The 22,909-nt window shown below is 41.7% G+C and overlaps 3 protein-coding genes and 1 pseudogene across 5 annotated transcripts; 2 read left to right on the top strand and 2 right to left on the bottom strand.

Moving 5' to 3' along the window:
• Positions 1-479: 479 nt before the first annotated feature.
• LOC116197741 (GDP-mannose 4,6 dehydratase 2) lies at positions 480-3,177 on the bottom strand. Of its 2 annotated transcripts, XM_031527974.1 has the most exons (4): positions 2,950-3,177; positions 2,333-2,834; positions 1,476-1,758; positions 480-1,136 (listed from the first exon to the last, which is right to left on the bottom strand). In XM_031527974.1, the coding sequence occupies exons 2-4, from the start codon at positions 2,800-2,802 to the stop codon at positions 765-767; spliced, it is 1,125 nt and encodes a 374-aa protein (XP_031383834.1). In that variant the 5' UTR covers positions 2,803-2,834; positions 2,950-3,177; the 3' UTR covers positions 480-764. The 2 variants fall into 2 exon arrangements, with proteins under 2 accessions (XP_031383834.1, XP_031383833.1); XM_031527973.1 differs by having other exon boundaries at positions 2,333-3,177.
• A 5,882-nt stretch (positions 3,178-9,059) lies between these two features.
• On the bottom strand, positions 9,060-9,734 carry LOC116197735 (annotated as a pseudogene).
• An 847-nt stretch (positions 9,735-10,581) lies between these two features.
• On the top strand, positions 10,582-13,705 carry LOC116194838 (protein HYPER-SENSITIVITY-RELATED 4-like). The gene is made up of 3 exons (XM_031523736.1): positions 10,582-10,635; positions 10,736-11,817; positions 12,060-13,705. The coding sequence occupies exons 2-3, from the start codon at positions 10,798-10,800 to the stop codon at positions 12,435-12,437; spliced, it is 1,398 nt and encodes a 465-aa protein (XP_031379596.1). The 5' UTR covers positions 10,582-10,635; positions 10,736-10,797; the 3' UTR covers positions 12,438-13,705.
• A 4,174-nt stretch (positions 13,706-17,879) lies between these two features.
• Positions 17,880-22,244, top strand: LOC116194714 (phosphatidylinositol/phosphatidylcholine transfer protein SFH3-like). Of its 2 annotated transcripts, none has more exons than XM_031523601.1 (15): positions 17,880-18,033; positions 18,165-18,223; positions 18,595-18,850; positions 18,945-19,044; positions 19,140-19,406; positions 19,548-19,625; positions 19,725-19,826; positions 19,917-19,966; positions 20,069-20,168; positions 20,259-20,351; positions 20,485-20,556; positions 20,674-20,800; positions 21,052-21,308; positions 21,566-21,643; positions 21,727-22,244. In XM_031523601.1, exons 2-15 carry the CDS (start codon positions 18,199-18,201, stop codon positions 21,769-21,771), a joined length of 1,650 nt encoding a protein of 549 aa, XP_031379461.1. In that variant the 5' UTR covers positions 17,880-18,033; positions 18,165-18,198; the 3' UTR covers positions 21,772-22,244. The 2 variants fall into 2 exon arrangements, with proteins under 2 accessions (XP_031379461.1, XP_031379462.1); XM_031523602.1 differs by having other exon boundaries at positions 17,900-18,033; positions 21,744-22,244.
• The last annotated feature ends 665 nt before the right edge of the window (positions 22,245-22,909 follow it).

Genomic DNA, 22,909 nt, shown 5'->3' with positions numbered 1-22,909 from the left:
AGAGAGTAAAAGTTGACTAAAATCAGTAATACCATATTAGCAAAAATTACATGTTATAAGCCTATTTTTGCAACAATTGAAACATTAAAATAGATTTGAAAGTAATTGCCAACAATGAAGTTTTCTTATGCAATGGAGTTAAATCATACTCTACTTAACTATAATTTACTTTTCTCTTAATTCAATAATGCAATTATTACATTTTTTTAAATTTTTTTCTTCAATTTAATGATAAATTATCGCACATATTTTTTTAACCACTATTACAATTAATTTATAATAATAAAATTTTTCGACTACTTTTGTTTTCATCCCGTGGAATTAAGTAAAATCATACTCCGCTCCGTTACCAAATGCCACCATAATATTCCAACATTTTCTTTTCCATAATGTTATATATATATATATATAGAAAAAGATGCTCATTTTCTTTGTCCAATTCCCAATAAATAAATAAATAACTGTCCGTTTATCAAACGAAGTGAGGAACAGATGGGATCATCTCTTATATTCTCATTGACGGAAATTAAATGAATTGGAATTTATTACAGTGAAGTCAAACAAAACAGATAACACAAGACCAAGGACTAACACCAGCAAACAATACCCGATAATCCCATCATATTCCCTTGCAAGCTATACTCATCTCACGGAAACTATAATAAAATTCTGTGGCCCACCCGACTTGCCCTATTAAACTTACCCTGGCCCAGCCCCCGAAAGAACGAACAAACCAAAAGCTTAACTTAGAACGGAAAGAACCATCAGGGCTGCTGCTGTGCGTCCATATAACCAGCATCAACGAGCACCTTCTCCCTCTTTGCGATCTCGATATCCTCGTCCACCATCATCTTCACCAACTGCTTGAACCCGACTTTGGGCTTCCATCCCAGGACCTTCTTGGCCTTGCTTGAGTCCCCCTTGAGGTTGTCCACCTCAGCAGGCCGGAAGTACCTCTTGTCGATCACCACGTAGTCCCGCCAGTTGAGGCCCACGTATCCAAAGGCCACCTCGAGGAGCTCCTCCACGGTGTGGGACTCCTCAGTTGCCACCACATAATCGTCGGGTTTCTCCTGCTGGAGCATCAACCACATGGCCTCCACATAGTCCCCGGCGAATCCCCAGTCCCGAGAGGCCTGAAGCAAGCAAATATTCAACTTAGAATGGAAAGAAAATGGAATGAAACTGTAACTCAAATCCGTCTTAGTTTTTCAAGTCGGTTCTGTTTCTTCATACAAAACATGGCCTTCTATTTGGCTGGCGCACATGTCGAAGGAGGTGGGATGTCACCATTTTTGATATGTCAGCATCCCTCATATTACTTTACTGAATGATCGGATTGACTATACATTTTCTAAGGTAGTCCAATTCTAACTATCCATGAGGAACAACTGTGATACTTCTGGACCAGTGAAACTCTAAAACCCAAAAAACCCTAAAACTGGATAGTTCAAAATCGTTTCTAAGCATCCTACCTGGAGGTTCCCGAGGAAGAGCTTGCTCTGGAGCCCAATCTTGATCCGACCCACAGCCCGGGTTATCTTCCGGGTCACAAAGTTCTCGCCTCGACGAGGTGACTCATGGTTGAAGAGGATCCCGTTGCATGCAAACAGTCCGTAAGCCTCTCGATAGTTCACAGTGTACCAGTGGGCAGCACACTTTGAGGCAGCATAGGGAGATCGGGGATGGAACGGGCTGGTCTCAGACTGCGGGGGAGGTGTGGACCCAAACATCTCAGATGAGCCCGCCTGATAATATCTGAATTCACGATAAAAGCATTACTCTTGGTAAGAAAAATCCGACAGAAGATTGAAAAAAAACAGAGAGAGAGAGACGAGAGCAGCCCGATCTGTCCCAGATTCATCTACTGTAGAATGAAGGGTCTCATGCCTTGGAATCCAAGGCCTGAATCTCATGCATTATCAAACATTTACTCGAATAATTAGATCAAAGGCACTATTCTCCTGCCTAACTATCAAACTACGGTACTAAGAATCACGAACCGTAGCTGAAACTTTCTAAGTTCTACAGAGCAGACAAGGAAATGAGCAAGAAAGACATTGCCATATATGATCCGACCATTTTCCGATATGCTATATGGTTCCGTTTCATTGCATTTCCAGTCCGTATGTCTGACTGGAATTGTTAATTAACAGACAGACTATATCCTCAATCCAGAGGAAAGAATTGAGCCCAAATAGATTCAGATCACTCAGATGAATCGGCAGAGACAGAATAAAGCAGAGCAATTAGCAGAAACGAAGAATGATTGCTAGATGAGACGAGGCAGTGGACCCACGTCAATGGGGTCAAACTGCGGATAGTGAATTACCTAATGTGGGTTCGCCCAGAGGCGGAGATGTGGGACCGGACGGCCTCGAGGAGGCGGAGGGTGCCAGTGGCAACCACATCGGCTGTGTAGTCGGGGATTTCGAAGGAGACGGCGACATGGGACTGGGCGGCGAGGTTGTAGACCTCGTCGGGCTGAATGGTGTCGAGCCAGCGGCGGAGGGAGGAGGCGTCGGTCAGGTCAGCGTATTGGAGCTTCATGCGGGCCTTGTGGACGTTGTGGGGGTCGATGTAGATGTGGTTGATCCGCTGGGTGTTGAAGTTGGAGGACCGCCGAATCAGCCCGACGACCTCGTAGCCCTTCCCGAGGAGGAACTCCGTCAGGTATGACCCATCCTGCCCCGTGATACCGGTGATCAAGGCCACCTTGTGGGCTCGCCCCGACGGGCCTTTGGCAGCGGCGGGGGAATCAGACTCGGATCTGGATCTGGGGGCCTCGGACTCAGTCGACATTGTCGGTGATCTCCCGGGTGTCGGTGATGTCCCTATTAGAGAGAAAGAGATCAAAGGGGTTAATCAATGGCGGACTTCGGGGCAGCTTATTATAGCTGATGAAGATGGAAGAGGAGAAGAAGAGCGCGAAAATGGTCGAAGACGCGCTTTTGTATGTTTTCTGCAGAATAGACAATGGGACAGTGCCACGTAGCGACTGTGAGATTTTTACTCCTAGCCTCTTTTATGGGTTTAATATATTCGGTTGCATGCTTGTTCCGCTTAAATAAGTATCGAGTTCGAATTCTAGCCCAAAAGAAGAGGGTTTAGAGAGAGAGATATTGAGAGAGAATGTATTCGAAAGGTTTTCTGATTGCCTTCGATTTATTCAATACAGAGAAGGAGCTACCATTATATAGACGAAGCTCGGTACATCACAACATATGGATGTTTTTACATGGCCAACTGGAATGGCCAACATTTATGACTTGATATTACAACTGAAGCTAACTAACACAATTATGGCAAGGGCCAACTACTTTTACACAGTCAGTAATGGCCTAATATGGCAAATGCAATGTAGATGGTCATATATTTCTATTTGCAGAGCCTGCAATGGCTTGATTGGCCACTTGCCTAGTTGCTTCTTCCACGTGTTCAGATAAGATTTGATTCGAATCATACCTAATCTTTTCAGTCTGAGTTCTTATATTCTCATCAAGTTGTCTAAACATATTTTGAATTTCTCCCTACACGCTGTGGCAACAAGCAACATTGTTCAGTACGGAAGTATCAAAGACTTTCCTAAACCTCTCTAGGACGTCGATAAGTTCAGTCTGAGTATCTCTATTAGTTTTCGTTCGACTAATGAATTCCTCAAGCTCTGCTAACTTTTCTACCACGAAGTTTTCGGTATCTTTCTAAGAAGAGGGTTCACCAACAATCAAAGTCTCAGTTGTTTCATCGATCTGAAGTTGGTCACCTGCAAACTCTGTTTGTTGTTCAATGACTAAGTCCATGGGAGAATGACCTCCTTGATTTCATTCCTCATTGATGTGGGAAGTATCAAGTACATGGGAATCTATGAAACCCTCACCCTGGTTAAGATTACGAGAATGTTTTCTAGGTGGTATGTCTTTAATAACTTAAAAAGTTACCTCTGACTGTGGATGCCAATAAACTATTGTCGGATTTTTGTGAAGGGAGAAAAGTGGGTTCCAATCCCTCTATAAAAAGAGAAAATTAGTTTACCTCTTTTCCTTTCAAATCCTAGGCGGATTCTTTTAGTAATGCCTTCCGTAGAAGGACTACTAGTATTAAAAAGATTCACTCAATGAAAGCCAGCAATCAATGAGGAAAGATGCTTTATTAAATGAAGGTAATATATACAATGATGGAATTACAACGAAAAGGGATGAACAAATAACTCAAACTGAAGCTACAGAGGATGACCTCTATGCTTTCCATCGTGGCATAGGCTTTGAACTCAAGTGAGAGGTCACCTGATGACAATGAGGAAGGGCTGCAATCACGTTGAGACTCTTGGAGTGAATGGTCGTGGGACGAGGACAAGACCTTCAATCAAAAGTTTGCTAAGTTTGATGGAGTCGTGACTATATCGTTGAGGATATGATCTTACCGCCATAGACTTGTAAACTTGAATCGTTGAGGGGATCACCATGCCACTACAAGCTCGGGATATCTAAATTACTCCTCCTCCTAAGGATAAAAGCTCGTATGTACTGAGAAATCTAAAGAGACTTTGTCTATTGAATAAGTTGTTGGTTCTGCCTCCTTGGCGGTTGCAAATCTACTCTTTGATCCTTTTAGAACGTGGGCTCTTTGTTAACTGCTTTCAACTGCAATCATATCCACACATGATAATTATCCAAAGTTTTCATCCAGTCCACCTCGGATAATCTTTATCTTCTCGATATATAACTACCCAATAATCGCGGCTTAGAGATGACTTTGTGACTGCTCAGACTCTAAGGTTGTCGTGATTCAGACACGCTGTCGTCACTGTTTAGATTCTAGAAGATAGTCAGTCACAGAGTCTGAGTCATGCAGCGCCATGCACAGTTACGTCCAGATTCTGCTTATTCACAGGCTCAGAATTTGGATCTACTTGCTGTGTCAAAAGCGACGTCGTTCTTCTAGGGTTCTGCCAATATTACGCTAATAACTCAGACTTTCATAATCTGCGGAGATGCTCCCAACACGCCTAAGGACTCGATTGGGCCACATGGTGAGGCTTTGAAATTATTTTATTCTGGTAACATGCGCATAGCGCGTAGTTACTACAAATTGGAGAAGGGAGTTAGTTTGTCTAAATTTTCTTTGCCAAAAATATCCATAAAGAAATATGAAGGTTGATTGCTAACCATTATATTACCGAAAGTTCAAGGGAGATGATGCATATTTAACTTATTTTGTTAGCAACTCTCAAATGCTACCACAATTCTCTCTCTCCCCCTTTCTCATCCCGTCCTTACTATCCTCCACCATTCTCTCTTATTTATGTTTCTTTACAAAATAATATATCATTTTTCTATTAACTTTTCAATATCAGTAATTTTGGCAAGGTTAATTTATGTAGCATTTGATAATAAATTATATATATAATGCGTCTATGAAAATAATCTATAACATTTCACGTTGGTTTAATTTTCAAATTAAAATTGCCTTTGATTATGTGCATAGCTCGGGACTTGCTCTAGTTTTTATGATGTTAAAAGCTTTTCTTGAAATACCGCTCTTAATTTAATATTGGAAAAAAAGACGCTTTTAGTCCTCAACCTTTGCCGCTTTTGCCATTTTGGTTCTAAACCTTTTTTTTTGTCGTTCTCATTCTCAACCTTTCACTTTTTTGCCACTTTAGTCCTCCTTCCGTTAAAAATACATTTTCCGTCCAAAAATATTTTGAAAAATAATATAATTTTCAAAAATAAAAAGAAATTACAAGAGTTTTTTTTATTAAAAAAAGGAAGGACATCAATAGTAAAAGGGGAGGGGCGATAGGGAGCCCTTGTCGGCAACCCGATTTGGGGGGAAGGGATGGTGATCATCGATAAGGCCATTGCCCCTCCCAAATTAGGATCCCAAAAACCCTAAAATCAGGATCCATTAAGATCCCATTTGGGAGGGGCAATGCTGCCGGTGAGGCCTCCACCTCCCTCAGCCTTGATTTGTTTAAAAAGAAAAATATGTAAAATTTGAGCAGTCCATGTTGGCAGCCACCACTACCCTGTTGGGGTCATCGATGATCTCTCAATTGGAGGATGGCTGCCGACAAGCGCCCCCCACTGCCCCAACGACACATTTTTTTTGTAACTTTTAATTTTTTAAAATTATATTATTTTTAATAAATATAATTTGGACGAAAAATGCATTTTCTAATGGGAAATTGAACTGGAGGAGTAAAGTAACAAAAAATTGAAGTCAAATTGAGAGATTTTCATCTCCTGTTTCTTTATTTTTTTTCAATCTTTTTTTAAAAGATTTATAATCTCCTTTTTAATTGAAAAGGAAAATAAAATGCACATTTATTATACCAATCTACTTAGTGGGCGTAACCTAAAGCCTCGCTAGGGAAAAGATCGTTGGGAATTAATATCTTGAGGTGTCAGAGAATGAATGCTCCTGTGGAGATTGGTTTGGCTAGAAGCTCCATGCATTTGTTTTTCCATGTATTAAATTTGCCACGGTTCGTTCTTGTATTCTTTTTTCTTTTCTATACTCCGAGCTTCTTCCTTTTTTTTTTCAATGTGTACTCTAATATCCGAAAATTGAATAAACTCTTACTATTATTTTTCAATGTGTACTCTAATATCCGAAAATTCAATAAACTTTGACTAATTCAGTTCAAGAAGCGTTTACCATCTCAATAAACTAAATTGTCATGTTACAATCCTTTTTATGTTCGTTATGAATAAAAATACCATAATATTTATTTTATATTCGGGATGAATAGAGATATGTGAATCACAGAAAGATTTTCTTTTTCCAGTGAACAATTACGGAAAGGCTTCAACCAAGATAGCGCCCATCGATTTCGTAATCTATTCAAATATTGATTTGAACCATGTCCTGTTGTGTTTCTTCTCCATGTTGCCTTATAAGCTTTTTATAGTAGTCGATTCCTTTCACAGGCCGTGGTTTCACAGCTTCAGCAGAGGACACCAGAGCGGGAATTGAAGCAACCACGGGGGTTAGATTCATCGGGTTGGTCTCGGGGAAGGGGACTGCTGATCTTGAAAATGGAAACTGACCATTAGCGTGAGCAGTAACAGGAATAGGAACCGGAAGCAGACCTGGAGCATGAGGGGTTTTGATCAGATCCGACACATAAGATGGAATGTCCAGCTTTCGCCCTGAGGGAGCTTTGAGGCATGTCCAGCTTTGGCTCCATGGGGGCTTGAGGCATGTCCAGCTTTGGCGCTTTGATGTCCGGAACTGGCATGGAAACTGTCGGATTTGACTTGGGCAAAGAGAAGCTCCCCGCAGAATTTTTCATTAGCTTCTCAACCATCTTCGGGTCGCTGAGGATATTGATGAGCAAATTTGTGTCGATCATGCTTCCTGTGAGAATTGGTATCTACTTTTTAAAACATGCATATATACACATATACATACATATGCTTATGTAATATACATGTATATTATATACTATAATTTTTTTTTGTAAAATTATATACTATAATTTTTGTGGCTGAGCAATAACAAAAAAAAAAACTATAGAAAGGGCCCCACGTATCTTTCATTCTTGCCCTTGGCAATTCCACCGCCATTCTTTTTCCATTTCATTTGTTCTTTCTTCCTTCTTTCCTTTGCCCCGTTTTTGGTTGAGAGAAATCGGGACAAACAGAGAAGAACAATGGAAGAGAGAGAGAGAACTAAGGTGACCAAAGTCTAAGAGGAAAAGGGTTAAGATTGGAGTTCTTGATTGTAAGTTGATATTCCCTACCCTAGACACTCTTATTGATTGAATTTAGACGTGGATTGAACCATGCTCCTCTTTAATCGGTCTAGGATTCTATCTACTGCTAAATTAAGTAGTTTCAACTTTAAATTTGTTCTCTGTGGCTTAGTCATTCTTTGATATTGAGTTTTATGTTTTCTGAGGTTTGGTTGAATCCTTTTTAGAGGAGATCCCTTATCTGCCGTGTGGCTCATAGCTTCGTTGACACGCGGGCAACATATATACACGTGTAGTAGCCTCCTGGGGAGGCCAGCTATTTTTCCTTGGTCTAGTCCTCTCCGATTGGATAGGCACCGATCATGTTGATAGTCGAGCCTGAGCTGGAGCCGTGGTCAGAAAGAGGATTGGCCTAGACTTTCGGTGGCCTGATCTCGTTGAAGGAGAGCTTGTTCTCATCGATCATTTCCTGTAGTTTGCCTCGGAGTCTCCAGCAGTTGTTTGTTGTATGCCTCGGAGCATCCATGTGGTATTCACAGTTGAAAAATCATTACAGCTTTTTAAAAATGGGAATAAATCACATTCTATCTAGCAAGGTTAGAGCAAATGGTCGTGATCATGTCAATTGTCATACGATGTTATAGCACAGATTCGAAATGCCACGCAGCATATGCATCCCATTTTTAATTTCATGAGATGGGCCTTCAAATTATTTCAGCACAAACATGAAGGGGTGTCAGCAAATAAATTAATCGTATCTAACAAATTAACCTTTCACAATTTGGTAACATTTCGTAACTAAGACAAATCAAAGATCGAGACAAGAGTAATTTCAGCTAATAAGATGAAGAATTCTCGTGATCTCGTGAGAAAAAAAAAAGAAAAGAAATCGTTATTTCTTTGAGAGTAAAAGACACTTTACCCCTGATTTTTTAGGCTAGGAAGCATTTCCCCCCAACCTTTAAAAATTTGTAAGATGCCTCCTGACCTTTATGAAAAATAGGCACTTTATCCCATTCAGTCAATTTTCCGGCCAAATTGTGTGATGTGCCATGCAGATGACATTTCTCAGGAATAAAATCGTCATTTTATCTCATAAAAAATAAAAGTAATAATAAATTAGAAAAAAGAAACTGTCGGAGGAATGGATAGAGGAGATTGGAATCGGGAGAAGGAAGATGTACGGGGACGTCTCAAACTGCAACCCTTACAACTATGAAGACTCTACCTACATCCCTCCTTCCCGATTGAATGATGGTTGCCCTATTCATTGATTCTTTCCTCTCCTGGTTTCGAAATTTTGGATCTTGGTGACGGTAGAGGGGTTCACTCCTACTCAGAGCTTGCCTTAAAGCATCGGCTAGAGAGGACACTGAACGGACCTCATGTACATGACTGGGAGTTCGCCTCGGTCGCTGAGCTGGCCGCCCTCGCCGGAGACAGCCATGCAGCCAAATGCGGCCCCGCTAAGGTCGAAGTGGACCCACCCCCCAGGCACTTGTCGGTGACGATGATGTTGACGGCCCGCCGGAAGCAGATGCTCCTGTCAGGGCACCGGACCTTGTAGCAGGCGCCACAGCCCTCCCCATACATGAACATCACCGGGCTCACCGCCCCCACCCGGGCCCTCAGCGGCTTAATGTCCACCAGCGACCCGTACCCGCAGGCCCCACCTTCAAATTAGACCCCACTGTAACGCCATTGTCGACCGTTCAAGCAAATGATTATATACATGCATGCGAAATCCCACATAAAGCTACGATTTTGATGAACTTCTATTTAAAAAAATGGCGTTTTGGTGTGAGCAGGGCACAATGCAGGTGGGTTTAGTGCCTTCTTAGTTCTTATCGTCGCTGCCGTCGCCCTCGTGGTCGCCATACTAAGTGGCAGTGGCCGGCTTCCACAATTGGTTGGACTTGGCAGAGGCTGCATGCGTTAGCTGCGCCGGTACCGGGACCAGCAGAGTGCTCTGCACCACGATCAGAGCCCACAACCCAAAAAATAGCCCGGACCTGCGGAGGCGCTGCGACTGCATAGTGGTGCGTGCCATACAATGTCGTGCCGGCTCAGGTGGCGGAGATACCAAGGGGATAGTGATCGAAGGCCCTCTGCCGACACACACTCGTCTAAAGCCCGAAGAGAGAGAGAAGGAGAGAGGGCTTCGATTTCTTGGCCGTATTGTGGTGTCTCTACGGCTCTGTTTCTGTTCAATTTGAGGGTTTTTTGTTTCAGAAACTTGGCCTCAGAGCATCAACCTCCTCAAATTTGTCCAATTTGTCGACCATCTGCTGCTTAGAGGTAGAGATTGAGCAAACCGTTGGAGCTGGATACCTTTCTCCGATCTCTATTAGGTTCTTTTTTTTTTTTAATTAAAATTTTTAATTTGATTATTCATTAATCAGGTCAAATGATTTAATTGTCCCTCGAAAATGTCATATGTTGCTAACGTGACTCAATTTGGCCGGAAAATCTACCTGAGGGGGCAAAGTGCCTATCCTTTTGAGGGTTGGGGGGCACAGTGCAAATTTTTAAAGGTGAGGAGGCAAAGGTTGGGGGGCACAGTGCAAATTTTTAAAGGTGAGGAGGCAAAGGTTGCTTAACTCCAAAGGTCAGGGGGTAAAATGCCTTTTACTCTTTCTTTGATTCCAACAAAGACCTCATAGAAAACTCAGATATATTAATAGTCCGTATTGGAAAGTATTAAACAACCAATTTTGTCATTTTGCCACCTTGGTTCTCTATGCAATTGTCAAAGCTACAGAGAAGAGAGATCGGTGAAGAATTGCCAAACGTAATTTGCTTATTATATCTGTCTGTATAATGTTTGGCCTATATATATATATATATAAAACGTAAGAATAATATTAATTCGTAGGATTAGAATTAAAGAGACCAGGACAAAAAGCAAATTGGCTAGGATCATCGGAAATTCCAAGGTAAAGTACTCTATAAAGATGATTTGATCATCCAGAATTTGTTTAATCCAATCCTGACAGCTTCGTTATCGTTGTCCTGGATCGTATCAACGATTTCTAGAGCAAACCCAAAGCTTGGGCTGCAGTAGATCGAAAATTTCTGTCTCCTCGGATCAGAGCACAATGTTTTCTGATGTGAACATGCCTTCCGCCAAGACGGTTGTGTCCACGGCCGCTTCTGTCGCTGCCTCAGCGATGGTCATCCGGTCCGTCGCCCGCGACTTGTTGCCCCATGAGATGCAGCATTACCTGCTCTGGAGCATCCGGGGCTTCTTCAGGTCTTTCTCGCCTGAAGTCACAATAATAATAGAGGAGTTCGATGGGCTTGCAGGGAACCAAATATACAAAGCCGCGGAACTCTACTTGGGGAACAAGATCTCCCCGAACACTGAGATCTACAGGGTGAGCCTTCCTGTGAAGGAGAGCAAGATGTGCATAACAATGGGGAGGAACCAAGAGATTGTTGACATCTTCCAGGGATTGCAGTTCAAATGGAGGCAAGTGACCCGAGAAGTCGTCGAGTCGAAAGAGCTAGGCCAACCCACGAAGTTGGCAGAAGTTCGGCATTTCCAGCTCAAGTTTCATAAGAAGCACAAGGGGTTTGTGCTCAACACCTACTTTCCCTTCATACTGAAGGAAGGCTATAACGTGCAAGAATCGAGGAAGGCCTTGAAGCTCCACACCTTGCAGCACGATCCATACAGAGGATACTTAAGCGGGAGCAGCTGTTGGAGCTCGATTAACCTCCGGCACCCTGCCACGTTCGATACCATGGCAATGGACTATGACCTGAAGAAGGCGGTGATGGACGATCTCAACCGTTTCGTAAGTAGGAAGGATTACTACGCGAAGGTTGGGAAGGCCTGGAAGAGAGGGTACCTGTTGTATGGCCCACCTGGAACTGGGAAGTCCAGCCTGGTAGCGGCGATGGCTAATTACTTGAACTTCTCCATATATGACTTGGGCTTGTCAAGCATACACCATGATGCCGAGCTCCGAAAAGTGTTGCTCTCCACGGAAAATTACTCCATCCTTGTGGTCGAGGACATAGACTGCAGCCTCGACTTAAATGAAGGTAAAGACGCCGAGACACAGCCACAGTCTTTGAACTTACCGGGCAGGCATGCTCCAAAGACCAACAAGGTAATAAAAGCAGTTGAGTAAATTATAGGACACCCTTCTGCATGGCATTGAACTTGCTCAAGTTCATATCTAACAATTCAGAAAATTAATGTCGAACAAAGATCGGTTCTGTCTGTTGAGTATTGTATTTGCTTGAGGAGTCTGTATAGTTTGTAGAACAAGTGATTTCAGAGGTTAATCGCATAGCAAATTCTAGTTGTCCCCAATCTGTATTGATTGATTTTTCCTTTCTCTTCATTTAGGTGACGTTATCCGGTTTACTCAATTTCATTGACGGGTTGTGGTCAAGCTGTGGAGATGCAAGGATTATTGTGTTCACCACCAATCACAAAGATAAGCTAGACCCTGCCCTTCTGCGTCCGGGACGAATGGACATGCACATTCACATGTCCTACTGCACCCCTTGCGGGTTCAGAAAACTGGCTTCTAATTACCTAGGAGTAACAGAGCATCCCCTTTTCTCGAAGATCGAAGAATTGATGGCAAGTGTGTCTATGACTCCAGCAGAAGTCGGAGAACAGCTGTTGAAGGGCGACGAACCTGATACCACCCTCCGAGGACTAGTCGAATTTCTCCAAGCAAAGAAGCGTGAAAGCCTTGCAGAACCTGCAGAAACTTGAACTGGCCTAGTAGCCGGATCCGAAGATCTGATCACAGCAAGCAATCCTAGTGGCCGGTCTGGAGACAGGCCAAGATTTAAAATGACCTTGATCTAGCCCAACCTGCAAATGATTAAAGCTTCCAAAAATAGGATATCTACTTTATTTGTAGCTCTTTCTTCAAATTAATAATAATTATAACGAAAGATCTCAATGCTAGCTACTGAAGAAAAGATCTCCATGCGATTTGTGCAGGCTTCGCTCCGGCTTGATAAGCGGCTTGGCAGAACTTCTGGGGCGAGCTTCTGATGTTGCCAAGCTGGGAATTTAGCTATGTCAATCGATTGTGGGTAAATGGACAAATTGATCCACGAATCCGAAATTAAATAATCAATAGCTATATGTAGTGGAGCACCATAAGTCAAAGTAAATCTGTTGTCCTTCCATTTGTTGTAAGAGTTGCCGGATTACGAGTCGGCATCTTCATAAGTCGAAACTCGGTTACCATGGCTTGGTTAGCTATCCTAAGATCTGATCTCTGGAATTGTATAAGTTTCTGTCTCTCATGGCTCACACTCAAAAGTGTTAACTGCTATATAAATACCAGATCTCCCCCTCGCACAATCGATGTGATACCACACCTGGACAGAAAGCAACGGTTACCATGCTCCAATGAAACTTAGCAGTGTCCCACAATATGTAGCTTACTCTGACATGTGGGCTGAGCCCGCGTTTTGACTGAGCCCTCGCCACTGACATCGCTTCCTCCCTTCCCGCCACCCTCACCGCTGCCCGCGCCCTCCGCTGGCCACACTACCTGCGAAAACGCATCTGCACCATACTCCTGGTGGATTCTACTGTACTCTGGCGTGCCTGTTGATGGATTGCTTACCCAGCCGCCTACAATCATGGCCATCATACTCGTCATCGCTGTTTCGTCGGCTCGCCACTGGACCCGGAAAAAATCCACCAATGCCGGACAGTCATGGATAAATTCCTTCGACAGTCACCAGCCTCGCCTTTCCCTAGCACTTGCCTTCCAAAATGGTGCTCTCCACCACCATTTTGATCCCACCTTTGAACATTTTAGCAATTTTCATTTAGATATTAGAGATATAGACAATGATTTCTCCTATTGTTCCGGTGCCCTTGCTGTTGTTCAAGTCATGCCGGTCTCCGAGATTTCACTAAAAACACAACGGCATGCACCACAACTTGTCGAATCTATGGTTTGGCTCTCCGTCCATCCTCAGTTTCGATATTTTCATGGTCAGCTTTGTTCCCGGTTCTTCATCTCTTCCCCTGTTCTGTCTAAATTTAATTTTTCTAGATTGCACCATGTTCTTGAGACTATGCTGTCAGCCATATGTTTGTTGATATGCCCATATGAAAATTTTCCACCAAAAATGTTGTGAGAGTTTTACTTACGTGCTTGCAGAAGGATGAAAGAAATGCTCTTCTCAAAACCGACTTATCAAAATCTAATATTGCAAAGATTACAAAAAGCCGAGGTTGAAGTTGCTCGATCTGTGCAGCACAACGCATTTGATTTATGGAAATCAAGACGGGCTTGTATATAAGTTGTCTTGCCACACAAGAAGGACCAATAGAAGTTTTTGACTTTCTTTTTCACCTAAGATAGAAGAAAAGGAAAATACATCATTAGATATGTGCATACACGCGCACTGGATCATGTGCTAAAGTTTTACTTGGTTAATTGGCCACAAAAGATAAAAGTTCTACTTTATATTCAGTGATGATTGATTTGCCATTTTCAGTTTCCTTAGATTGTTTTGAATGGGATTGACACCATGATATCGTGAGCGGTGGCGTTCGTCAGATATACAATGGGCGAACAAAATAGGGCTTATTTAATAGATGTCATTGAACACAATGTTGTGATAAAATGCTTTCGATATCATTTTTCTTGAGGTTACTTGTTTGACTTTGTGCAAAAATTGCCTATGTACCCTAATACAATAAAAAATTTATCTTTCATGGGAGGTGATGCAAACTTGCTGTGAATATTACAACACACTATTCAATTTTCTTCAACAAACTAAATTAGGCCCCAGTTGATGAACCTTCAAATCACAAATATCAGTTGGTATTTCTCTCTGTTTAGACAATGACATCTATATATGATAAATTTTAATGGGAGTTTGTCGGTCGATTTTCTGATGGTAGTACCTGTGTTGATCTTTGTGTAAGAAGAGACTAAGTTTCTAATGGTGCCATCGCTCTTGCGGCCAGCAATTGAAGAAAATGGATGCTAGCAGCCTTAAAGGGTTGTTGTACTGGCGAAGGTGGGACTTGGAAGCTGGTGGAAGCCATTCCAGTGACGACTGCGATGATTCCTCCAACCCCTCTTTTTATAGTAGTGTTTAATTAAGTTAATTTCCAACCATTTATATGGGTACAAATGTGAAATAGCATTTGTTTAATTGTATAAATTTCTTGCCTATATGTTGCATTCTGCAAGTATGTTGATTTATTTATTTCAGACAATATTAGTTAGAATCGTTTTTATTCTTGACAAATTGTCAACAGGCTCAGAGTGAGAGTTGAAACTTGTTAACTTTGTTGTTCACCTTTTTTTAAACCTTTTTTGGTCACTTTATTTGTTCCTTGAGCAAGCGACATTGGTTTTGAATGCCTCTCATCGATTCAGACACCCTCGCCTTGAAAAAAGAGGAAAAGAAGCAATAAAATTTGAGATAGATTGGGGCTCGTGCTCAGGCCATAAGAGTAAGAAATCATTTCTACATTGTATTCTGCATTCCGAAAAAAAAAAAGAATCTTATTTATATTCGTCGGAGGACAAATTAATGGGACAACTCCCATATTTTTGCATTTGTGCTCAATCATGAAATGAATGATACTGTTACTGGTATTAGTAACTAGGCCACGGATTATGTCTGTTCACAATGCCTGGTGTCATCTTTTAGCCTCATGGATTTTCCCTTCTTTTCCTGGGTAGGACTTGAAAATACTAAACGAGGGAGTATTGTCTTGGCTTGTATTTGATGTTTATTGTGATTATTTCTACAATCTTGGTGGTGTTTGTTTGCTTAGTAGTGTAAATAGTTTCTAGGTTCTTCTGAAAGTACCGGTGCTTTTCTTGAGAGATGATGCTTTAACATATTTTGTGACATAGTTTCTCTTTCTGAAGTTGGTATCTTTTTTCTCAGAGCTATTTCATTGCGAGTTCTCCTTTCACCATTTGGTGTTTTTGTAGCTATTTCTACTAAATTTGGGGTCTCATTTTGTTATTTAAGAGTTGCGAAACCTCTGATTCCAAGTGGTTATTCTTGAATCAGTCAAAATTGGCTTGCGGCCATGACAAGAGATCATAGTTCTAAGGCTTTAGAAGAATATGGATGGGTAAGTGTACATTGAGGACAGCATGTCTTTAGTGCTATACTTAGAAGAAAATGGTTCGTTGTTTGTATAATTTTGCATCGGTGTAAAAGGACTTCCGGGCATGATATTTACTTGGAAAGGAGATAAGATATATTGATAATATTATAATCATGGAATATCCATCTCTCGATTGTTACTTGGGGGAAGCTTGAGGGTGTTCGAATCATATAGAAGCATTTAAAATCAGTTCTAAAGGAACAAATAAAGGGAGCTTACATCTATAAGATCCGTGATAATTTTGACCAATAGAGGCCCTTAATATCTGTGATCAGGCATGAGGACTGAGCTACTTTTCTTATGTGTTATTGATGTTCCCTTCCAAGTTGAGTTGCTTTGGTGATGCCTAATGTCAATCCTTGCTCTTATTTTTCCTAACTATATTACTTCAAGGTCACAAATATTAAAATTAATACTGAATGGAGATGTTATGGCAAGTTTTTCAGAAGATACTGGAGAAGAGACGCCGTTTCAAGTGAACTCTCTTTTTATATTGATCAGGTAAATCATAAACAAAAGTAAGCTTTCTGGCAATATGCCATTTGTTTCTAGCAACTTCTCATATGTTAGTTTGTGCATTTCAAAAATTTTGCAGATGCTTCGCTGGACATACTAAAAGTTCAGATTGTACTGTTCAATTTAAGGGAGTCGAGTTGTCTGTTTTGTTAGAGATTCATCTTGTCTGCGTTGCTGTGGGGGCATTGTTAAGAGTAAAAAATCCCACACGAAAAAATTAAGAAGAATCTAATGGATTTATAAGAGATTAGATACTACAATCTATTAACTCGAGTTTTTGGGTTGGAGATGGGCCTAATCGCTTATAGGCCCAATGAATATTTTACATGGTATCAGAGCGAGTTATGCTTCCGCACGCATGTGTGTGGGTTTACATCACGCCATTTGAAAAGTCTCTTTGATGATAGGCAACCGAAGTGTGCTCGTGTTTGGCCCGAGTGTGGAACTCGTGGTCTCTTTGAATATGAGTGCGGAGAAAAAAAAACCCGCCTTATATTAGTCTGGCCCAAGTGTGGCCTCATTTTCAATTGTCGTCTCCCCCTCCTCCCGAGCACGGAAGTCCAATCCCGGCTCGTAGTTAGTTCTTAAGGGCAGGTTGTTCTAGTCCACGTGGCACGTGTAGGTGAATGTCAAAGCCACACGTTGGCACGTGAGGGCGGGTTTTAAGAGTAAAAAAGGTGAATGTCAAAGCCACACGTTGGCACGTGAGGGCGGGTATTAAGAGTAAAAAATCTCACACGGAAAAATTAAGAAGAATTTAATGGGATTATAAGAGATTAGGTACCACAATCTATTAGCTCGAGTTTTTGAGTTGGAGATAACCCAATCGCTTATAGTCCCAATGGATATTTTACAGGCATCATACAAGAATGGACAAGGCAGCAAATCGAAATTTGGCTGTGGAAATATATATATATAGTTCATGGTATCCTTGAAACAATGGATAATGTCCTTGAAACTTTGCTGGGGGAGCCAAGTTACTAATAACGCCACAACGCTCTATAACTCAATCTTCTTGTGTTGCGGTTGTCATATATATTGCATGTTTCAATAATATATATTGCTTATAATGGACCATTACCAATGCAACGCACGTGCTGTTCCACTAGTATACCTTAAAAATGAAATCGGTGGATCTAGGTTCTGCAGTAGACGAAACCACTCATCCATGTGAAACCCAATAATCGAGATCATCATGATCATTGGCCAGTGCTAATACGATTTAAAACACGAACGTACAGTACGTGTCCACGGTTACGCTTGCTGAAAACATCCACATCTGAGGCAGAGAGCCATTAGTTCAGTTAGTCTGAATTTGGTGCGAAGAGAAGCCATTGCAGAAAGAGAGAGAGAGAGAGCTTCTGATATGAAAGGAGTGCCTTGCATTTCGGATTCTTTCTATCCAATCTCTTAGGACATGTCAATGACACCAAAAAAAAAGAAAAAAAAAACACTTCTTCGGGCCCTCTCTCTCTCTCTCTCTCTCTCTCTCTCTCTCTCTCTCTTTCTATGTCTGACTCTTTCTATCTGTTGTCTTGTCTTTATAAGTTGTTGTTCATCGAGATATTGTGACAGGCTGTCCCCTCAACAGGGAGAAGAGAGCAGAAAACGGGACCTTTGTCTGATATTAAAGGCTCCTCTGTTTCTCTCTCTAGCCCCACTTACATTCTTGCCCCCCAAGGTAAGTCTTTCTAATTCCATTGATTTGCATTGGCAGGTCAATTGAACTCGGTACAGGTTTATTTTTTACAAATTCTACGACATGCGTTCGAGTCTTTGATCGTGAATTGCCCTTTTTTTGGTTTTTCTCAGTTCGAGGGCCTTTGCCTGGAAGAGGTCGATCACCATGTCGGTGACGCTCGATCATTCCGGTAAGCTACCTAAGCTATCTTTCCTGGGACAATGTGCACTATCGTTTTTGAACTCTATACATGTTTTCATGAATACTTAGGGCAATGTTTGAAATATTTGTCAATAGATTTGTTGAGTGTGTCTTGAATTTTGACCCAATTTTGTTTCTCGGTTTTTTCTTGTAGATTTGTATCTCTATCTTTTACGAAATGAAACTGATTTCAACTTGATTGCACGTTGAGATTTGATGCCCCTTTTGTTGCTAATGTCATTTCAATGGGGGAGAATATAGATGGAACCTTAGGAAAGTCTGACTTATCTCGGAATCGACAAACTTGGCTCATAGGAGCCTTTTCAGCTTTTGATTTGTCTTGCCTGGATTTGTTTTTAGATAAACCCGATCTTGAGAATTCTGAGGATGGGAAGACGAGACTCAATTCCCTAAAGAAGAAGGCCAGCAGCGCCTCAATGAAGCTCAGAAACTCCTTCACAAGAAGGAGCCGAAGGAGCAGCAGGGTTATGTCCGTCTCGATTGGGGAAGATGAAATTGATGCTGAAGAGCTGCAGGCCGTGGATGCCTTCCGGCAAGCTCTCATTCTGGAAGAGCTGTTGCCCGCAAAACATGACAGTCATCACATGATGCTGAGGTTAAGTAGTCGGTCCATTTCTGTGTTAGGGAACTTGAAAACTAGACAAAGCTCCTATTCTGTGTGAAACTGACATAGTTACATGGGGTTGCAGATTCTTGAGAGCAAGAAAGTTTGATATCGAGAAGACGAAGCAAATGTGGGCGGACATGCTCCAGTGGAGGAAGGAGTTCGGTGCCGATACGATCATGGAGGTAGGTGTTCCCTAGGGAAGCTTAGGGACCGGTTAGAATCATTTCTGAATCACAGCTTCTAATGCATTCTCTCTTTCGGAGTTATTTTTGTTCAGGATTTTGAGTTCAAGGAAATTGATGAAGTGCTCAACTATTATCCGCATGGACACCATGGAGTGGACACAGACGGGAGGCCCGTCTACATAGAGAGGCTCGGGCTAGTTGACCCGAACAAGCTGATGCAAGTCACCACAATGGACCGATACGTGAAGTATCACGTGCGGGAGTTTGAGAGGACATTTGTGGTCAAGTTCCCAGCTTGTTCGATAGCTGCCAAGAAGCACATTGACCAGAGTACCACCATCTTGGATGTCCAAGGAGTGGTAGGTCGCTGCAGTTTTTTTCATGTCCATTGATTGACTACTGGTTTATGGAATAAATATTTTACAGATATACAGTCGGCTTCGTTGTATTACTTCTAAGTATAAGTATGACTGTTTAATATGTTGTGATCGGCATTTCAGGGCCTTAAGAACTTCACTAAGGCTGCACGGGAACTCATTCAGCGCCTCCAGCAGATTGATGGCAACAACTACCCGGAAGTACTTATCTAAACCATCCCAACTTTACCTTAATTACCTGAACCTTGGAATTTTCATTACCTGAGGATTCTAATCGGAAATGCTCGAATTTTACTGTAGACTCTGAACCGCATGTTCATTATCAATGCCGGTTCGGGATTCAGACTCCTCTGGAACACAGTTAAATCCTTCCTTGATCCAAAGACAACTTCAAAGATCCATGTAAAGAAGATCGAATTCCCATATATTTATACGAATGCTATACATATCATCCTTACTTTTACTAAACACATAGGTCTCCTACTTTAACAGGTTCTTGGCAACAAATACCAGAGCAAGCTGCTCGAAATAATCGAGGCAGAGTGCGTAAACTCTTTTACAGTTCTGTTTCTTGTTTTCCTCTCACATCATAATCATTGATGTTAGACCTTACGACACCATGTTTACTGGAATATATTTACCAGTCAGCTGCCCGAGTTTCTGGGCGGTACCTGTACTTGTGCTGATAAAGGTGGCTGCATGCGCTCCGATAAGGGACCCTGGAACGACCCAGAAATCTTGAAGGTCATCTACTTATCTTCTTGATTTCCCAAAATATGGATGTGAATGTACATATTCCTGATCACTGGTTTTTATCATCATCTCCATAAGCAGATGGTTCATGAGCGCCAAGCTAGACGTTCACGAATGACATTATCAGATATTGAAGAGAAGACCATCTCTGAAGATGAGACTGCGAACCAAACGGTAAATTAGGCCATCCTGCAAACTTTCCTTTTCAAGTATTTTATGTTCTCAGTTCTTCCACCGTCTCTTATTCTTGATATTTCAAGAATCTGTCCAACACTTCCTCTGTTATCTGTTGATACTATGCCTGCAGAAGGACAACTCGGAGACCAAGTCCGTAGAGGAAAACCCATTGAAACCACAGCCTCCCCCGGTTAAGGAAGAAGTAAGTCTTCTTCACTTCCATATCGTGTTCATGACCGGTAGCAGTTAGAAAGCTATCCTTTGGCCTCCTTTAAAAGACTTCCAGTTAAAATTTTAACTTCCGGGGATTTATTTGCAGGCTCCCATCATCAAGAATAACAACCAGGGCGCCTTCGATTATGACAAGTGTGTCCCTGTGGTTGAAAAAATTGTTGATGCGGCTTGGGCTAAAACTGTACCGATCAAAGAGCTTGCACTTGCAAAAGGTATGTCTCCCTATATATCATAAAACAATTAGAATTCCATCCCGAATTCTAGCGTATTCTATTTAGCCACTCACATACTGCACCAACACCTGCTTGGAACAACGTTTTTCCGCAAGTTCACTGATCACTTCTCATGAGAATTCCTCCTCAGTGAAATTGCAATATGTCCCATTAAATGGTTAAAAGAATGCACTGAGTGTTGCTGCGGCGGTTTGCCCGTCCTAAACTGTGTTTGAAAAAACGAACTGCAGAAGGCAGCCTCAGCAATAGCAAGCTCTTCTATGTCGATACGTCGACGATGACCAAGGGTGCTCAGGTTGAGCTGACGGGACCAGCCATATCGGGTGCCGAACTCTTGACAATGGTCAAGCGGATGGCTCAGTTGGAAGAGAGGATGGTGGCCCTCAGCAAGAAAGAGGCGGGTATGCCTACCGATAAGGAGCAGATGCTATCTTCTGCAATGAGCCGAATCGAAGCTCTGGAGCAGGAGCTATCTTCTGCCCAAAAGGTACTTCCATGCTGAGAACTTGATTAAAGTCTAACATTAGCCGTCTTTTGCCTAGAACTTAAATGTCAATTTATACTAGTTTGAAACATGTTAGTTACAGTATCAAGTTGATGAATGAGTGGATATGAAATTATGAATTTGATGTATGTAAAATGGATTCATTTGCTGATATAAATGATGCCAAACCAGCAGAAAGAGGTTATATCCTCTTTCCTGTTCAGGATCTTTCTTAGCATTAACAAGCCTTTTGTATTCAGGCACTCAAGGATTCCATGGCTCGGCAAGAGGAGCTCGTAGCATACATCGAGAAGAAGAAAAAGAAGAAGGGTTTGCTGGTGAGTCAATAAGCACCTTTCGCTCTGCACCAATTTTATTCCCGTATGGATAAATCAAATGCAGAGGATATCATGTTTTGCAGTGTTTTGGCTTATGCAGAGGAACCCGTTCCGGTAAGGCGGCATAGAACCTAGGGGAACTCCCACTCAATTAGCCCATCAACATGTTTGTGTTGGAAATAACCGAAATTCGTGCAACAGTGGTGATCATCCCCATAACCCATGCCTGATATGTTCGATAACTTTCATCGTGTGAAAATGATTCTGTGTATGCTGACATTGATTGTCATGTAAGTAAGTCCAAGAGATGCTCTAATGAGATGCTGCTCCATGTGAGCTTTCCAATGGTGAAAATCCATGGAGGAGAGAAGATTACAATCTTTCTAGAACTGTGGGGTAAGATTATAATATTTGTAGCTTGGTTTTGGATTGTCAATAATGCCCAAAACCGAGCTTGAGAGGTCTTGTTAACTCTAATTCCTGTAATTATGAAATGAAGTGGGAATCAACGAAATCCTGTACTTTGAGGCGGGTTTTGATTCTTGAGAAAATATGGACATAAGTATCTATGTTGTCTCTGGTACTTCCCGGATTCGTGAAATTTTGGCCTTCAGTTGGTAATTTCTTTTTTTTTTTTTTTTTAATAATTTTGTGCTTCTCCTCCCCCATGGATGTATAACTGAGACAGATTCGGCACTTGCAGCAAACTCCTCTGTGCACACATTCTCAACCCCTCAAAAATTGTATAACAGGAAATTCACATCACTGCATTGATTCACCTCGGTTTTGAGTAGCCTCCTTTCCTCAGTGGCACAACATAATCGGAGTCTCATCTTCGCTGAATCGATGTTTTTTTCTGGAGACAGACAAGGCAAGATACCATTTGACATCTAGATGGATAAGAATTGGCAATACAAAATAAAAATAAACTGAAACCAGAACTTCTATTTTCACTAGTCTCAAGAACGAAATAAATGTTACCAGAACATCTTCAGCAATTGAGTTCACTTGAGATCTTCCACTTATTTTATGAGATCTCTTAGATGGGTTTCCATACAAAGGTGATTCTTGTGGATTATTATCATAAGGGACATAGTTTTCAATCATTCCATGGTTTATACGTCCTAGGCATATAAAAGCTAGTGTAGGCAAGTCGTGGACTGTCCACGAAGCTCACAAAGGTGTCCACTACTATAACCACTCAAATGTTATGCCTTACCCCACTTTTGCTTTTCAAAAAGGAAAAGCATGACAGGAAAAGCAAAG

This window comes from Punica granatum, chromosome 2 (genome assembly GCF_007655135.1).
Source record: "Punica granatum isolate Tunisia-2019 chromosome 2, ASM765513v2, whole genome shotgun sequence".
In the NCBI taxonomy this organism is placed as follows: Eukaryota; Viridiplantae; Streptophyta; class Magnoliopsida; order Myrtales; family Lythraceae; genus Punica; species Punica granatum.
The sequence above is the reverse complement of the archived record's forward strand: the minus strand, read 5'-3'. Positions and strand labels throughout refer to the sequence as shown.

Excerpts from the sequence above, each read along its gene's own strand:
- LOC116194714 (XM_031523601.1), top strand. The coding sequence starts at position 18,199 with ATGTCGGTGACGCTCGATCATTCCG. Across the intron at positions 19,967-20,068 it reads CTCGAAATAATCGAGGCAGA|TCAGCTGCCCGAGTTTCTGG; the intron begins GTGCGTAAACTC and ends TATATTTACCAG. Across the intron at positions 21,309-21,565 it reads AGCTATCTTCTGCCCAAAAG|GCACTCAAGGATTCCATGGC; the intron begins GTACTTCCATGC and ends TTTTGTATTCAG.
- LOC116197741 (XM_031527973.1), bottom strand. The coding sequence starts at position 2,802 with ATGTCGACTGAGTCCGAGGCCCCCAGATCCAGATCCGAGTCTGATTCC. Across the intron at positions 1,759-2,332 it reads TCTGGGCGAACCCACATTAG|ATATTATCAGGCGGGCTCAT; the intron begins GTAATTCACTAT and ends TCGTGAATTCAG. Across the intron at positions 1,137-1,475 it reads TCTTCCTCGGGAACCTCCAG|GCCTCTCGGGACTGGGGATT; the intron begins GTAGGATGCTTA and ends TGCTTGCTTCAG.
- LOC116194838 (XM_031523736.1), top strand. The coding sequence starts at position 10,798 with ATGTTTTCTGATGTGAACATGCCTTCCGCCAAGACGGTTGTGTCCACG. Across the intron at positions 11,818-12,059 it reads ATGCTCCAAAGACCAACAAG|GTGACGTTATCCGGTTTACT; the intron begins GTAATAAAAGCA and ends CTCTTCATTTAG.